The sequence below is a fragment of the Physcomitrium patens genome, chromosome 17, assembly GCF_059467195.1.
Source record: "Physcomitrium patens ecotype Gransden chromosome 17, ASM5946719v1, whole genome shotgun sequence".
Taxonomy (NCBI): domain Eukaryota; kingdom Viridiplantae; phylum Streptophyta; class Bryopsida; order Funariales; family Funariaceae; genus Physcomitrium; species Physcomitrium patens.
This window is the reverse complement of record NC_143426.1, coordinates 10,392,192-10,409,946: the sequence shown is the minus strand read 5'-3', so window position 1 is coordinate 10,409,946 and position 17,755 is coordinate 10,392,192. Positions and strand designations below refer to the sequence as shown.

The following is a 17,755-nucleotide window of genomic DNA, read 5'->3' as shown; positions in this document are numbered from 1 at the left end:
TTTCTCGGCTCTCTTCTCTTGGTTTCCCCTTCTTCTTCTCCCTTCTTCATTATCGTCTCGCCAAGTGCGGAGCCTTCGTTAGGGCATTAGGATTCTAATCAGGCGCCATGGCTGCGAGGATCTGTTCGCGGAAGGCTGTGAAGGAGGTGACTCAGAAATTTAGCTTGTACAGGGTGGTCGGCCATCGCGGCTACGCTGCGGCTGCGGGAGCAGATGCTGCTGAGAATGATGTCATTGTTGTCGGAGGAGGACCCGGCGGGTACGTTGCGGCCATCAAAGCTGCGCAGCTTGGATTTAAGACGACTTGTATCGAGGGCCGAGGCTCCCTAGGAGGCACCTGCCTGAACGTCGGATGTATTCCCTCCAAGGTATGTTTTATCGCTCATGGAGCGATTGAATCGGCGGTGGGAAAGAGTGCGTTAACTCCTTCTATTGTTGCAGAGTTTACGAAATCCTTAGGCGTGAATAGGAAATCGTCTGATTCTCCCTGTTTCTGTGCTGATGTGACCTAGTTTGGTTTCTTTAGCATCTTCATTTGATTTGCTCGCGGATGTGTGCCGGGAATGGCGATGTGACTTTTTTACAGTTCCCACGTGCTCTACTTGCATTCTGCTTGGTTTGTATGAGTGGATTGGTGAATGCAAGGTGTTTTGTTTGAATCATTGGAGGACGGAGGCTGTTAGTTGTTTCAGTGCTGTGTGAGGCGCTAGGTGTGCTTGAGGAGATAAATTGTCTATTTCTAATTACCGAACTTGTTGAGGCTACGACAGTTCTAGCACAATGTTCTAAAACAACAGTGTTTGTGGCTATGAATGAATTGGATTTGTTTCCGTTCAGGCTCTTCTTCAGTCGTCTCACATGTATCACGAAGCCCAGCATAGCTTTGCAGCACATGGAGTGAAGGTGGGATCCGTATCCATCGACCTTCCTGCTATGATGCAGCAGAAAGACAAAGCGGTTACAGGGTTGACGAAAGGTATTGAAGGTTTATTTAAGAAGAACAAGGTGACCTATGTGAAAGGTTATGGGAAAATTACTAGCCCCAACGAAGTCACTGTTGACTTGTTGGATGGAGGTTCACAAACAGTGAAAGGAAAGAACATTATTATAGCCACTGGTTCTGCTGTCAAGTCGCTTCCAGGTATCACGATTGATGAGGAGAAGGTCGTGTCCTCCACAGGAGCCCTGAAATTGAAGGAAGTTCCTGAGAAACTTGTGGTGATTGGAGGAGGTTACATTGGATTGGAAATGGGTTCAGTTTGGGGCCGGCTAGGTTCTCAGGTTACTGTTGTAGAATTCGGTGATGCCATCGTACCTTCGATGGATGCAGAGGTCAGGAAATCGTTCCAGCGGTCACTGGAGAAGCAGAAGATGAAATTCAAGCTCAAAACGAAAGTAGTGAAAGTGGAGGATACAGGAAATGGTTTGACACTTCACCTGGAAGCTGCCGAGGGGGGCTCACCTAGTACCTTGGATGCCAACGTAGTTTTGGTTGCAGCTGGAAGAACGCCTTTCACCCAGGGTCTTGGACTAGAAGAGTTGGGTGTCAAGGTTGACAAGTTCGGACGAGTGGAAGTTGACCACAGTTTTGCGACCAATGTTCCTGGAGTTTACGCTATTGGTGATGTTATTCCAGGGCCAATGCTTGCGCACAAAGCTGAAGAAGATGGCGTTGCTTGTGTGGAACTTTTAGCTGGAAAAGCTGGTCATGTTAATTATGACACTGTACCCGGAGTCGTGTATACTCACCCGGAGGTAGCCAGTGTCGGGAAAACAGAAGAGCAGGTGAAAGCTGCCAATATCAAATACAATGTTGGAAAATTTCCCTTCATGGCTAACAGCCGAGCTCGCAGTATCGATGACGCGGAAGGTATGGTGAAGATTATTGCAGAAAAGGAAACGGATAAGATTCTAGGTGTGCATATTATGGGTCCCAGTGCTGGTGAACTGATTCATGAGGCTGTTTTGGCCATGGAATATGGAGCCAGCAGTGAAGACATTGCCCGTGTCTGCCATGGTCATCCAACTTTAAGTGAGGCTGTGAAGGAGGCTGCTATGGCCACCTATGACAAGCCTATCCACTTCTGAGGTATTTTTGGTAGTGTGCGCTTAGAACTTCCTTGAGTATGTCATCCCTGATATTGATGAATAAACTACCCTTGTACAAATAACATTCAAGGTTTTATTGAAGTCACATTCTCGTTTTTGAACGTCTTGTTAATGCTGAAGTAACATTTTTCTCATGAAAATAATGGTCAGGGAGCGTCTTAGACTAGCTTTCATTTTAGATTGGGAATCAATGTCGTCGTCAATCAAGGAACGTAGATATTTTTCTGTAATTTTTCCAATGTGATGGAATTGTGCGCTGTGGATCATGTTCCGGAAACAGCGTGTAGACCACTTAGTGATGAAAAGGACACCCCGACTCAACTAGTAAGACTACCCAATGATGAAAACCCTTCTAAACGACGTGGCGTTAGATTACTGCAACACACTTTTAGAGGGAAACGAGTGGTATGATCAAATTCTGTGATTAAAATACTTGCATAAACTACTCAGAATATACGCAGTATACATGAATTGTCTACATCCACCTTGTGCCAACCGCGTCAGGAGGATAGATTTTATCCTCTCGGAAATGGACCATATACAGTGGTTTCTAGTTGAACCAGAATACTGAATTGTGATTCTGCCCTCAAATCACCCGGAAGGATTTCGGAAAAGAGCAAAAGCAACTTGAAGGTGCGGACTGACTTCAACGGAACAAGTGGTACCGCACAGAATGGATTGCGCTTTTGTGATTGTGTACATGTCATTGAGTGATGTCATTTCTGTGGTCCATGGACAAGTGAAGCGAATGCTGATCTCCAATCGAAAGTGTGTGGCTTTGGGCGGACTGTTGATTGAAGTGGTCAATGACTTTTCCGTAAATGGATATGCAATTATTAACACTGAGTATGTTTGCATGTTACAAATTTCTTTCTCTCCTTACAGTGTTAATGCACACATTAAGACGTGTTACAAATCATCTTTTGTAAAGATGAATTGGTGATGTCATCCAATCAGAAGCAAGTTGTGATCCCTGTTTCATATTCAAATGATTGAACTTGCCACTTAAATCACTCATATGCCAAGGTGAAATCTACATCATGTTCAAATGGCTTTGATTTGTCAGTTACAACCACATGTTAAAATTGTTTAACTGTTTAAAATGACAAGTCTCGAGTATACAAAGTGTGAGGTTCTTTTGTAATCTATTAAAAATGTTAAAACAATGTAATTCCTTTTGCATGTGTATCAGATCGAAACCACAATTTGAATAAGCCAAAAATTGTATAATAGTCAAGAATAGTTGCTCAAACTGTCCTTACTTTTTCACATGCAAAAAACTAATTAGAAAACAAATAATTTGTGTTTGTTTTCATATATAAATAAAATATTAAGAGTTAAAAGATTGTGATGTTTATTATCATGAATAATCTATTAACGAGTTTTGAATTTTGAAGCTACTGGAATATATTAATTGTGTAAAAAATGATGAACATTTTAAAACTGTTCTTTTTCATAATATTGAAATGCTTCATGAAGGTTTGTAAACTCAAAAAAAATGACCACTGTTGGTTGATTACCAAAAAATAAGTAGTAAATTTATTCAATGAAATTTTTTCATGCTCATGATTTTGTTATATAATGATAAGATTGATGTTCATAATATATTCTTTTGAACATTAATGCTTAAAGCCTTAATTAACTCCACAAATACAAAAAAATGACAACAACTACAAATGTTAATTTATCCGTAAATAACAATGGTAATCACCAATTCTGATAAAATATTACAAACCTACATTACATCATTTACTCAACATCAAAAAAAAAAAAAAAAAAAAAAAAAATTCTAGTCATGGTCAAACGACATCCAATGTATTATAAACTAAAACATCTTTCACAATAATTTTACAAATAATTATCAAAATATCTATAAATATATAGTCTAATCGACAACCTATTCCCTTTAAACACAAGAAGTAAATCGAATCAAATAATTGTACAGAAGCACACTTGTGGTCATAGTCTTGAAAAGAATTCTTGAACCAAAAAACAGCAGGAGAAAATGCCAGTGGAAAACGTGATGTGTCTCTCCACATAAAAAGATTCAATCACACCCTAAACTTTAAACACACTATTACTCCATGCTTTCATCCATCCATGCTCACCACTATTGCACGGAGATATCTGTTCGTTACGGAGGAGGATTTGCACGTTCGCGTCAGTTATTCGTCTGACGAAGTTAGAACGATCGTCGGACGAACGAAAAATGAGAACGAGAGAGAGACGAACAAACATTCTTTCTCCGTTCATGGTGTGGGGTCGGAAGCGTCCAAAGTTCCGCACGTCGCGTTGAGTGTGTTTTGTTTGATGGGGATCCGTTGAGCACTCTCTGATCCATCAATCGCTCCCGATCGCATCAATACGTTGTCCATGTACTGCACGAATTTCGTCCTCATTTGTCTTTTTCTTTCTTAATTTGTAAGGGGAGGTTGACATTGTGAAGCTGCATTGTTCGAGGAGGATCTGGTCTGGTTCCGTTTCGCAGCAGAGTTTTTTGTTTCTTGACGGTTTGTCCGAGGACTCAGTGTTTCCAATCTATGTTGCATGGACTGTTGCATTGTGTCATCTCGTCGGGGTTGAGTTTGTCGTGAAATGAAGAGTTTGTGTCTGAGATCCTGGAGTTGAAGCGTTTTCGAGTTCTTGACTACGGTTCTCCGCTCCAATTTCCATGGATGTCTACTTGTCATGCAGGTGGTTAATTGCGGTCGGCACTTTGCTTGAAATGCTGGTATCTCTTGCGAAATGCTTGGGGCTTATGGTTTACTGAGGGACATGCATCTGAAAGTCAGGAATTGATGTTATTTGTTTTTGGTATATGTGGCATGTAAAGTTAGGATTCTTGAAGTAGTGTGGGCTGGGCTGTGGTGTTACACCTCGGGTCTTCTCATGAGGCCGTTTGACTTGTTGTCATTGTTTTTAATTTGTATTGGTGCTGGATTTCAGAGCTGAAGTGTAAGCTCCAAGTCCGACAAGAAGATTAGGGTTTCTTAAAGGTCAGGAGAAGTGGGATGGCTCTAGAAGACGACGATAGATGTGACGGTGATTTGAGAGACTCGCCGCCTCCACTCTCTAGGTCGAGTTGCAGAACTCCTGATAACGACGACCTCCCACCAGATGGTAGTTTTGTTCGAGAAGATGGTGATCGTCACAGGGAGGTACGATCTGTTTATCGCTGCACCATTCCTACAGCATTGATGTCGCTCCTCAATGTATCAAAATTCTATGTGCGAGCAGGATTTTCACAGAGAATGCAACCTCGAAAAGCTTGCGATGCTGGAGTCTTTCCAACTCGTAGTGTCCTTGCTTTCCTTAAATCGCTAAGCATTTTGGCATTGTGGTCGTTTATTTTGCGGATTGCGTCATGCGATGATGGCCCCTCATTAACTGTGACTGCATTAATGATATGCTTCTGATCACCTTCTTGTCGAGAGGATTAGTTCTTTTACTACAGAAGCATCATGGTCTTTAAACAGGGCCAATTAAGCCGCCGCATTCTTTGAAAGTAGGTCGTAACGTGCAGAAAAAAAGATAACTTTACAGTTTCAAAAGGCATTTTTTTGCTGACATTTGGCAGTGCTGATCTAATTAACAAGTCAGCTGTCACCACAACCTCATTTGTTCATAACGCTCTAATATTTTGGACCATATTCATCTGCAACGTATCGTGTCGTGCTACTTTAGAATTGATGCCACACCTATACAGCCCTCATCACTTGCTGTGAATCGTTCTTTACATTTTCATTCGTGTCAACCTCTTTCAACTTCATGTAAAATATTTATGTAAAATCAGCTTGTTCCGACTTCAGGGAATCTTAGTCATTATTTCTGAACGTTTTATTACAGCGCATTTTTGTAGGTTGCACATGTTAATGATCAATATGTCCTTATTTCAGCTTTGAGAAGTCAGCTATATAACTGGCTGTTTTCTAAGCTGGTTACGTGTTGTGACGTTGTGAATTGTTATTCTGATCGTAAAGTCATGTACGTTAGTTGTAGAAGCGTCTTAGAATATCACCCATACCTATTAACCTATTCTAGTGACAAGAACTTCTATCGATCCTTCACTGAGAGGCGTACGACCGGTAGTTGCCAAGAATCTTCAAGAGTTAATGATTATGTTATTTTTGAGAACGACCCTTTTTCATCTATGTATCCTTCGAAGCTGAAGTTGGAATCTTTTGGTGATACAACAGTCCAGGGAAGATGATATCAGTAAAGATAGAATTCGTGGAGATGATGGTCACAGAGAAAGGCGAAAAAGAGATGAGCGTGAGAGAGGTGAACGCTCTCAGAGGGTCGAACAAGGCGACAGAGGTGGTCGTGGTGAACGGTGGGGCCGTCGTCACCGTGAAGACGGTGAAAAGAGTGATCGTGGTGATCGAGAAAGGTGACGGTTCTCTGGTTACCACCTCTCCATACGAATGCAGGTGTATATGTATGCCAAATTGTCTCCCATTAGCTTGGTGTTAACAAGCACTAACGAGGCTGTCAATATCGGCGTAGTTGTATGGTGGCATCACAGAGCATTGATAGAGGCTAGATTGGTTTGGTGATTTTTAGTCAAGCTTCACCACTTATTCTATTTCGCTGAGAACTTTAGATGAACCCGTTTCGATTTTTTGTCACTTACACTATGCTCTCTCTGCAGGCGTCACGGTCATGACTGGAGAGATCGAGAGCGAAGGCACAGGCGTCGGTCTCGATCCATTTCTCCCGAACGATCACATGATCGACGATCCAGATCTCGCTCCAAGGAAAGGAAAAGGTTTGTCAGCTAGACTCTCCGCATTAGAGGCCCACGTTGCAAATTACGTGAACTACATAATTTTGTATCCGTCAACTTTGCTTCCTTGCCAAAGTTTTTCTGGGTATTGATTTCCGCTCTTGTGTGCGGCACTCTGAGCAATTTTTTCTCCGCAGAAGTGATAAATAATTTTCGTCTTTGATAACATGACACAACACGAGGCTAACTGTTGAGATACAACTCTTTGTAGATTTTGAGACACAAGTTTGCCTTCACTATCAGCAATTCCTCCATCAGGCTGACTCTTGCTTAGATGTGGTACTGATGAAAGCGGGTTGAATTTGGTTTTTTGGAACAGCAAGCGGATGAGTGGTTTCGATATGGCCCCTCCTGGTGTCACTGTTTTACCTGCTTCAGCACTCTCAGGTATGTGAAGTTCATGCACTGACCCAGGACTTCGAACTTTATTATCTTCAGGTTTCTTTTATTATTTTACTAGACCACATGCTACCTCCTAGCAAATATTACACAATCACTTTTGCCTCCCAGCTGAATTTTTTATCCAAGATGAACATGAAATGTACAATCATTCAGCCTTGTTGGTGTAAGATGCTGATGTCGGTGTGCTCGGTTGGTTTGGGGACTGTTATTTTCTTTTGTTTGTTTTGATATTTTTCCTGGTTTTTACTTCACTTAATGCCACTACTTGAACGACATCAGTAAGTTTGGCTTTAAGGTAGGCGGGATTGACTACAATACATGGAACCGTCAAGTAAGAAGACACGTCTAAGTTTGCTGACTGTTGCAACTGTCAGGCATTAGTAATTTAAGTTAGAATTCATAAATGGTTTCTTCGTTGTCTTTATGATCTCTTCAAACTTTGGACGGTCTTCTTGACTGTCCCCCGAATAAGCGGTTCACTTAGCGTAGTTACAGTGTGAAGGGTTTTATAAATAGTCAATTCTTCAAATTGGAAACTGAGGGGTTCTATTTGCTGGTTTGTGTGTTTTCCGTTGGATGTCCTTGTTTGTGTTTGTGTTTGCTTTGTGATTGCGGGGTGGCATTACTACGAGCCTCAATAGTCATCTGTGCCTCTCAACGAACCTGGCTACGAAGGCCTGTTTGTTCAACATGGGAGAGGGGAAGCCCTTTAGTGCTGCATCCTTGGCTATCTTTGTGCAAGCTCTGTTCATTCTTTTGACCAGCACGACTCTTTCTTCCTACTCATGCTGAAGAAGATTGATTGAGTTATTCTGGTAAAAGGAACCATGAGCATACACTAGCAGAAATTGGTTCTGCACAAGGGGTATGGCATTCATAGGGCTCGAGAACCTGGAAGCGTACTTTCTTCTTAGAGCTTCCAGTGGAGCCTATTAGCAAGAAAAATATGGCACACTGGCTGACCATGCGTGAGAATAGGTTCAATGCTCAACTCAATGACAGGGGGATTGTCAGCATCAGCCGCGGGTGCTGGAAGTATATTATCCCCTTTAGGTTTGTCTTCTACTCCCCTGACAGTATCGCTCTCTTAAAGAGTACTACAGATTTCTTTGTTTCCCAGCTTGCAGCCCTAAGGCTGTCCGAGTTTTGCGAGAGCTGTAGGTACAGAAAGATAAAGCGACAGCAATTGCGTTTTCCCCCAGTTTGGAATTCGAGTATTTGAGGGCAAAGCCTAGATTTCTTAGAATATGTTGTAGAAACGAAGGTGTTAGACAGTTTTACAGAATGAGAGAGTTTATGTTGCTAGGTTTATCACGACCTTGTTTCCTACTTTGAAAAACATGACTTGAATCTTCTTTTAGCCTGTGTAATGTTAGTTACATAACTGACTTATTGAAATCAACAGGTCAGATCGCAGGCATGGGGTTCCCATCTATATTTCCATTCGCTGGAGGAACACAAGTGGGTCCTTTTCCACTTCACTTTCATGCAATTGGCTTGTCATTTACACGGTTTATTAATTGTGACTCTTAATAATCAATCAACAGAGCCTCAAGCAACCTACGCTCATTCACTTGACATAGTTAATGTGATATGTCTTTCAAGATTGGTTACTTTCGACGATTTCATATAACCTTTTGAGTTTTAAAGTACTTCATTTGTGGGTTATATGTAGTTCTCGTCAGCTAGTATAAGATCCAGAGTAATTTGTGAGAGAGGAACAGTGATTCATACCATAAACCTCTCTTTTGTATAGTCGCAACCTTTGATAAAATGCTCATTTGAACAAATGTCGTGTAGGCCACAAGACATGCTCGGAGGGTTTATGTGGGTGGATTGCCTCCAATGGCAAACGAACAGGTCATTTTGTCTGCCCTCTAGTTCTCAGTCTATGTGTGTTTTTTTTTTTCGGAGTTCACTTTATCTTATTAAAATATTGTCATTATTGTCACTGTTCTTCTGACAGTTTTATTGCATATGGATTTTCTACATGTAGAGTGAATGCCAGTGGCTAAAGCTTGATTGCTGGCATTGTTAATCAGAGCGTCGCGACATTTTTCAGTCAGGTTATGGCAGCTGTTGGTGGGAATACGGCTGGACCAGGTATACGAGGAAGCTAACTAGTTCATGATAGCATTAGCTAATTTGCATTATTGATATGCTATTTTATAAATTCGTAACACATGACTGCACTGTATAGTGAAGTCTTGATTACTGGAGGAAGAAATCTATAATTACGCTGTATAAAACATTTTCGTCTTACTCATTCACCACTTTCCGCAGGTGATGCTGTTGTGAATGTGTACATCAATCAGGAAAAACGATTTGCTTTTGTAGAGATGCGAACTGTTGAAGAAGCTAGTAATGCCATGGCTTTAGATGGCATCGTTTATGAGGTGATGATGCACCCTGTTTTTTCTAATTGAGTGCATTCTGGTTAATATTTTTCAGGAGCTTTTATTATGGGCTGACTTGAAATGTAATCATATAAAATTAAATGGTTATGTACCAGCAAGTCAACCCGTATTTAGGAAATAACCCTGTCACGAAAAGATTGCTTGACTATTTTGCATTCTGAATATATGGGGACATTTCAGCTCGTGGTTGCAAATATTGTAAATGCAGCAGGGATCTGATGTTCTGAAATGCTTCCCGTTCTATACCTCAGGGTGTTTCTGTTCGAGTCCGAAGACCTAGTGATTATAATCCTTCAATGGCAGCAACTCTGGGACCTAGTCAACCAAGTAGTCATCTCAATTTGACAGCTGTTGGTCTTACGCCTGGGTTTGTTTTCATCTTTGTCTGTGCTTGCGTTGCTTTTTTGTGGTTAGGCATATTCTTCATCCTAACTAGAAAAACATGTCTGGTAAAGGTGATTTTTTTCATCTATTCGTATACTGCTACTAAATTCTGTTATTTATGTAACTGCTTTTTCAGGTTGTTAAGCATTTGAAGATTCTTAGGGAATTATACTGGCCATTAAATGCTGTGAATATAGATCTAATATCTCTAGTCTTATTGCAGTGCATTAGGTGGTGCAGATGGCCCAGACCGGATTTTTGTGGGGGGTTTGCCGTACTATCTCAGTGAAGAACAGATTATGGATCTTCTCTCTTCGTTTGGGTGAGAGTTTCTTTTTTCTTTATCTTTCTTCTCTCTTTAGTCAGCACTAGGATTTGTTAGGTGAATGGTCACATTTTTAACAGTAAGTACGTAGAATATGATGTAGAACATGCAGGATTTGATGTGGTATTCTTTGTTCGTCGCAGCCATCTACGAGCTTTTGATCTGGTGAAGGATCGTGATACTGGAAACTCAAAGGGCTATGGATTTTGCGTTTATCAGGTTTTGTCCCTCTTATTCCTAGCATTAGTCTTACTCTTCGCATTATGGCATAATTTTCTTGGCTATTAATTTACCATAACTAGCACGTTCAGTGGTTTTAACCTGGATATTAGTTTGTCAGGCTTTCTACTATGTCTTGTAGTATCACTGTTTTAGAATCCGCTGCATTTTTCCAACCCTGTATAAAGTGCACCTTTTCAGGATCCTTCGGTGATGGATATTGCCTGCGCAGCTCTCAATGGGTTAAAAATGGGAGATCGAACATTGACTGTGCGACGTGCTTCTGCGAGGTTAAGATTGTGTCAACAAGCCCTCGCTTCTTTATCTTTTCTTGTTCTTTGGTCACTTTCTTCTCTTGGCTCGATATTGATAAACGGTTCAATTTAACTCCTCTGGCTCTTGACACTGTGTCACGTATCACCATTCCGCTTAATTCTTGAGGTTCTGCGTGACCCCAATGTTTTCATCTTATACTTTAGGCTGGTTTCATTGGATATCCACCGGGAAAGAAATCTAATATCTAGTTTTTAAAAGCCGACTTTGAGATCTTATTCGTCATGGTTTCTTTTTGCTTGATTTGAAAATTTTAAAAGCCAACCAAAGTTGACATTATTATTACAATGTTCACAGTTCAAGACTTGTAGCTTTTCATTTGACTGCAAGTCTTACAGGGATTAAAACCTACTAATGGTAATCATATGTGTTAGGACTGTCACTAAATTGAGATGTATTTCTGGTTATATTTGAAAATGTGGTAGTTCTGAACATTTATCCTCGCACACATGATATCTTATCAATGTGTTAGGATTCGAGACCTGTAGAACTGCATAGATGTCGTGTGTTGTATATGTATCGATCCTTTGAGCTTTTCATACTTCTTGTTCAGTATTACAAACATCCTTAAGTGATGGTTTTGTGCTTACATTTCTATATAGCTTCATGGGTTTCAGTGGGCAGCCCAAGCCTGACCAGTCGAACATTATTGTGCAAGCTCAACAGCAGATTGCGTTACAGGTTGGTATTTATTGAGTTTTTACGAGTTCGTATTTATGAGTGCGTACTGATGGTTTGTGATCAGCCTTAACAAATGGAGACTTGCTCAGTGGTTCTGATTTTCCTTGTTTCTAGATATGTGGTTGATATCTGTTGATTTTCAGAAAATGGTACTCTCTGCAAGTGGGGCGAATGCCATCGGATTAGGATTGGGTATGAGTGTTGGAGGTATGTTTCCTGTGTTGGGCGGAAGTATGATGCCAAACTTGCGCTCTGGTGGGGCCCTCGCAGCTGCTCCTGAGACTGCAACAAAGGTTATTTGTCTTTCTCAGGTAATTATCGCCCGATATGGACCAGATTTCGACATTCATTTTTTTAATGTCAGCATTCTTAATTCTAGCAATTTCACCTGCAGGTTGTTTCCATCGTTGATTTGAAGGATGACGTTGAGTTCGACGAAATCGTCGAAGACATGAAAGAGGAATGTGGCAAATACGGTGAGAATATTTTGGCCGCTCCATATTCTACTATTTGTCTGTGTTGTGATTTGGTAGCGATTTCCACAATACTAGTGCAGGGTACCTTAGTGATTGCTGCATCCTATCATCTGATTTTGACTTTCATACAATTCTCCTGAACTGATACTCCGTTCTTCATATTTACATTTTGAATCTTTTTGGCCTTTGATTACAGGAAGCTTGCTAAATGTTGTTATACCTCGTCCTAGCTACGATGAGGAAGATGTTCCTGGCATTGGGATGGTAATGGTGCTTTACGGCATTTTATGGCAAGATGTGTTGGATGCTTCACGCTGTTTTCCTAGGCAAGATGATGAAACTGTCACGACGTTGTTATGCATTGCCCTATTACTCAAGATTTTATTTTTTCTACAGGTTTTCGTGGAATATTCCGACTTGGAAGGCGCTGCAAAAGCAAAGCAAGCATTGCATAATCGAAAATTTGGGGGCAAGTTAGTCATTGCATCTTATTACTCAGAGGACAAGTTCTTGAATGGGGACTACGGTGGGTGAATTTCAGAGCGTTTACATGTCATGTAGTCGAAATTTCAAAGAATAGCGCAACGTGTATACTGTCATTTGACTGTTGATAAGTTGATGAGGCGACTCATAGCTGGAATATTATGGTGCAAGCATATTTTCCCAAGTTGATAAATAGTGTGAGACCTGTATGACGAAGAGACTAAATCTGGGATAGTGCAGTGCAATAATATAGTGCAACTAGTTACTGAAGTGCAATTTATTGGTTCTAGCCATGAGATCGTAACCTTGTAGATCTGTTTTTGAGCATCTTGCTTGGGATTCAGTGATTAATTTGTCAACTCTTCCCAGGTTTCTCTGAATTAATCTTACGTACAAAAATTATAAAAAAACAGTTGAGGATAAACAAACATGAAAATGTCATAGGCAGGAATGTACAAAACCGTCATCCCGTTCAGTCCAGCTATTCTACCAACTCCATATTTGCTTGCCTACATCATTGTCTCATGCTCGTGCTTTTTCGGAGTACTGTGTAGTTGAAGTGTTAACATTTTGGGATTAATATTGGGAAATGGTACTCTTGTTTCACATAGCATTATGGTCTGTAGATGTGGTGGCTGTGATGAAAATATTCTCCGTGGGTAATTAAATCACGTAAATTAAGTATAAAATTAGCAATAATATTATATCTTTAAATTAATTAAATTATTTTTAGATTTATATAAAATTAAACAATTTTTTTTATAATATTAAACGAATAAAATGTTATTAAATTTCTTTAAACATATATTATTTCATTAATGCAATAGATTGTAACAGTTTTTCTTATAATTTTATATTTATTACTTTAATAGAATAACAACCTTTGAAAGAAAATTTCAAATTAAGAAATTTTAACTTGTTGATACATTAATCATGTAAAAATGTAAAATCTTAAATTATATGTAAATCAAAGTTAATAAAAATTTCACAATAGAAGATGTTATGTATTATGTGTATAAATATATAAATAATATATTGATAATATATAAAGTAAATATTTTAAAAATTTTAATAAAAAAAATAGGAACTTATTAAAGCGAAACTTCTCAAACCATGTGATGATTAATTTTAGAAGATATGGAATAAGGAATGGAAGACATGAGATGGGAGTTGGAAAGTGAGAACAAGAAATGAAAATTGAGAAGTAGAGAGAGAAGATGGAGGTTGAGAAGTAGAGAGAGAAGATGGAGGTTGGGAAGTGGAGACGAAAGCTGGAAATTGAGAAGTAGGAACAGAGGATGGAGGTTTAGAAGTATGGACGGAGGATGGGAGTTGAAGAGTAGAGATGGGAGATGGAGGAAAAGAGATAGGAGTTGGGAAGTGGAGACAGGAGATAGGAAATGAGAGAAAGGGATTAGAAAGTGGGGATGGGAGATGGGAGTTGGGAAGTAAGGACAAGGGATGGAGGATGGAGGTTGGGAAGTGGGGACAAGGGATGGAGGATGGAGGTTGGGAAGTGGGGACAAGAGATGGAGATTGGAAAGTGGAGATGGAAGATGGAGGATAGGAGATAGGGGTTGGAAAGTGGAAACGAGAGATGGAGGATAGGGATTAGGAAGCGGAGACAGAGGATGAGAGATAGGGATGGGACATGAAGGTAGGAAAGTGGAGATGGAGGATGGGACATAGAAGTTGGAAAGTGTAGATGGAAGATAAGAGATGGACATTGGAAAGTGGAGATGGAGGATGGGACATGGAGGTTGGAAAGTGGAGATGGAGTATGGGACATAGAGGTTGGAAAGTGTAGATGGAAGATGAGAGATGGACGTTGGAAAGTGCAGATGGAGGATGGGACATGGAGGTTGGAAAGTAGAGATGGAGGATAGGACATAGAAGTTGGAAAGTGTAGATGGAAGATGAGAGATGGACATTGGAAAGTAGAGATGGAGGATGGAACATAGAGGTTGGAAAGTGAAGATGGAGGATGGGACATAGAGCTTGGAAAGTCTAAATGGAAGATGAGAGATGGACGTTGAAAAGTGGAGATGGAAGATGGGATATGGAGGTTGGAAAGTGGAGATAGAGGATGGAACATAGAGGTTGGAAAGTGTAGATGGAAGATGAGAGATGGACATAAGAAAGAAGAGATGGAAGATGAGACATTGAGGTTGGAAAGTGGAGATGGAAGATAGGACATAGAGGTTGGAAAGTATCGATGGAAAATGAGAGATGGACATTGGAAAGTGGAGATGGAGGATGGAACATGGAGGTTAGAAAGTGGAAATGGAGGATGGGACATAGAGGTTGAAAAGTGTAGATGGAAGATGAGAGATGGACATAGGAAAGTAGAGATGGAGGATGGAACATGGAGGTTGGAAAGTGGAGATGGAGGATGAGACATAGAGGTCGGAAAGTGTAGATGGAAGATGAGAGATGGACATAGGAAAGTAGAGATGGAGGATGGGACATGGAGGTTGGAAAGTGGAGATGGAGGATGAGACATAGAGGTCGGAAAGTGTAGATGGAAGATGAGAGATGGACGTTGGAAAGTAGAGATGGAGGATGAGACATGGAGGTTGGAAAGTGGAGATGGAGAATTGGACATAGAGGTTGGAAAGTGTAGATAGAAGATGAAAGATGGATGTTGGAAAGTGGAGATGGAGGATGGAACATAGACGTTGGAAAGTGTAGATGGAAGATGGGATATAGAGGTTGGAAAGTGTAGATGGAAGATAAGAGATGGACGTTGGAAAGTAGAGATGGAGGATGGGACAAGGAGCTTGGAAAGTGGAGATGGAAGATAGGACATAAAGGTTGGAAAGTGTAGATAGAAGAAGAGAGATGGACGTTGGAAAGTAGAGATAGAGGATGGGACATGGAGGTTGGAAAGTGGATATGGAGGATAAGACATAGAGGTTGGAAAGTGTAGATGGAAGATAAGAGATGGACATTGGAAAGTGGAGATAGAGGATAGGACATGGAGGTTGGAAAGTGGAGATGGAGGATAGGACATAGAGGTTGGAAAGTGTAGATGGAAGATGAGAGATGGACATTAGAAAGTAGAAATGGAGGATGGAATATGGAAGTTGGAAATTGTAGATGGAAGATGAGAGATGGATGTTGGAAAGTGCAGATGGAGGATGACACATGGAGGTTGGAAAGTGGAGATGGAGGATGGGACATAGAGGTTGGAAAGTGGAGATGGAGGATGGGACATAGAGATTGGAAAGTGTAGATGGAAGATGAGAGATGGACATTGGAAAGTGGAGATGGAGGATGGGACATGGAGGTTGGAAAGTGGAGATGGAGGATGGGACATAGAGGTTGGAAAGTATAGATGGAAGATGAGAGATGGACATTGGAAAGTGGAGATGGAGGATGGGACATAGAAGTTGGAAAGTGCACATGAAGGATGGGATATAGAGGTTGGAAAGTGTAGATGGAAGATGATACATGGACGTTGGAAAGTGGAGATGGAGGATGGAACATGGAGGTTGGAAAGTGGAGATGGAGGATAGGACATAGAGGTTGGAAAGTGTAGATGGAAGATGAGAGATGGATATTGGAAAGTGGAGATGGAGGAAGAAACATGGAGGTTGGAAAGTGAAGATGGAGGATGAGACATAGAGGTTGGAAAGTGTATATGGAAGATGAGAGATGGACATTGGAAAGTGGAGATAGAGGATAGGACATGGAGGTTGGAAAGTGGAGATGGAAGATGAGAGATGGACGTTGGAAAGTACAGATGGAAGATGGGACATGGAGGTTGGAAAGTGGAGATGGAGGATAGGACATAGAGGATGAAAAGTGTAGATGGAAGATGAGAGATGGACATTCGAAAGTAGAGATGGAGGATAAGACATGGAGGTTGGAAAGTGGAGATGGAACATGGCACATAGATGTTGAAAAATATACATAGAAGATGAGAGATGGACGTTGGAAAGTAGAGATGGAGGATGGGACATGGAGATTGGAAAGTGGAGATAGACGATGGGACATAGAGGTTGGAAAGTGTAGATGGAAGATGAGAGATGGACATTGGAAAGTGGAGATGGAGGATGAGACATGGAGGTTCAAAAGTGGAGATGGAGGATGGGACAGAGAGGTTGGAAAGTGTAGATGGGAGATGAGAGATGGACGTAAGAAAGTGGAGATGGAAGATGAGACATGGAGGTTGGAAAGTGGAGATGGAAGATGGGACATAGAGGTTGGAAAGTGTAGATGGAAGATGAGACATAGAGGTTAGAAAGTGTAGATGGAAGATGAGAGATGGACATTGGAAAGTGGAGATGGAGGATGGGACATGGAAGTTGGAAAGTGTAGATGGAAGATGAGAGATGGACGTTGGAAAGTGGAGATGGAGGATGACACATGGAGGTTGGAAAGTGGAGATGGAGGATGGGACATGGAGGTTGGAAAGTGTAGATGGAAGATGAGAGATGGACGTTGGAAAGTGGAGATGGAGGATGACAAATGGAGGTTGGAAAGTGGAGATGGAGGATGGGACATAGAGGTTGGAAAGTGTAGATCGAAGATGAGAGATGGACATTGGAAAGTAGAGATGGAAGATGGTACATAGAGGTTGGAAATTATAGATGGAAGATGAGAGATGGACGTTGGAAAGTGGAGATGGAGGATGACACATGGAGGTTGGAAAGTGGAGATGGAGGATGGGGCATAGAGGTTGGAATGTGTAGATGGAAGATGAGAGATGGACATTGGAAAGTGGAGATGGAGGTTGGGACATAGAGGTTGGAAAGTGTAGATGGAAGATGAGAGATGGACGTTGGAAAGTGGAGATAGATGATGAGAGATGGAAGTTGGGAAGTGGAGATGGAAGATGGGAGTTGGAAAGTAGAGATATAGGATGGAAGATATTGGAAAGTGGAAATAGAAGATGAAGGATGGAAGTTGGGCAGTAACGATGAGAGATGTGAGATGGGAGTTGAAAAGTGGAAATGTGAGATATGGAGCAAGGGTTTTTGTATTTCAATCTATTTTTAATATATATATATATATATATATCTATATATTTTAAATTTATATAAGAAAATTTGATATTTTTTAATAGTTTAATTAAATTTTTAATTATTTTTTTATTAAAAGTAAAATTTATTTTATTATATAAAGTATAAAATAT

The 17,755-nt window shown here is 40.7% G+C and overlaps 2 protein-coding genes across 6 annotated transcripts; both read left to right on the top strand.

The window, feature by feature from the left end:
- On the top strand, positions 1–2,190 carry LOC112294508 (dihydrolipoyl dehydrogenase, mitochondrial). The gene is made up of 2 exons (XM_024545010.3): positions 1–368; positions 838–2,190. Exons 1-2 carry the CDS (start codon positions 108–110, stop codon positions 2,086–2,088), a joined length of 1,512 nt encoding a protein of 503 aa, XP_024400778.1. The 5' UTR covers positions 1–107; the 3' UTR covers positions 2,089–2,190.
- A 2,165-nt stretch (positions 2,191–4,355) lies between these two features.
- On the top strand, positions 4,356–12,995 carry LOC112294578 (splicing factor U2af large subunit B). Of its 5 annotated transcripts, none has more exons than XM_073540435.1 (19): positions 4,356–4,484; positions 5,056–5,267; positions 6,306–6,499; positions 6,761–6,877; positions 7,215–7,282; positions 8,276–8,350; positions 8,703–8,758; positions 9,098–9,157; positions 9,340–9,400; positions 9,581–9,693; positions 9,966–10,081; positions 10,322–10,420; positions 10,567–10,642; positions 10,844–10,932; positions 11,593–11,656; positions 11,800–11,967; positions 12,051–12,132; positions 12,329–12,396; positions 12,529–12,995. In XM_073540435.1, exons 2-19 carry the CDS (start codon positions 5,121–5,123, stop codon positions 12,664–12,666), a joined length of 1,791 nt encoding a protein of 596 aa, XP_073396536.1. In that variant the 5' UTR covers positions 4,356–4,484; positions 5,056–5,120; the 3' UTR covers positions 12,667–12,995. The 5 variants fall into 5 exon arrangements, with proteins under 5 accessions (XP_073396536.1, XP_024400960.1, XP_024400958.1 ...); XM_024545192.2 differs by having other exon boundaries at positions 11,578–11,656; XM_024545190.3 differs by having other exon boundaries at positions 4,466–4,803; positions 11,578–11,656.
- The last annotated feature ends 4,760 nt before the right edge of the window (positions 12,996–17,755 follow it).

Coding starts and splice junctions, on each gene's coding strand:
- LOC112294508 (XM_024545010.3), top strand. CDS start 108: ATGGCTGCGAGGATCTGTTCGCGGAAGGCTGTGAAGGAGGTGACTCAG. Junction 369..837: donor TCGGATGTATTCCCTCCAAG/GTATGTTTTATC, acceptor GTTTCCGTTCAG/GCTCTTCTTCAGTCGTCTCA.
- LOC112294578 (XM_024545192.2), top strand. CDS start 5,121: ATGGCTCTAGAAGACGACGATAGATGTGACGGTGATTTGAGAGACTCG. Junction 8,351..8,702: donor AAGTATATTATCCCCTTTAG/GTTTGTCTTCTA, acceptor TGAAATCAACAG/GTCAGATCGCAGGCATGGGG. Junction 10,421..10,566: donor GATCTTCTCTCTTCGTTTGG/GTGAGAGTTTCT, acceptor TGTTCGTCGCAG/CCATCTACGAGCTTTTGATC.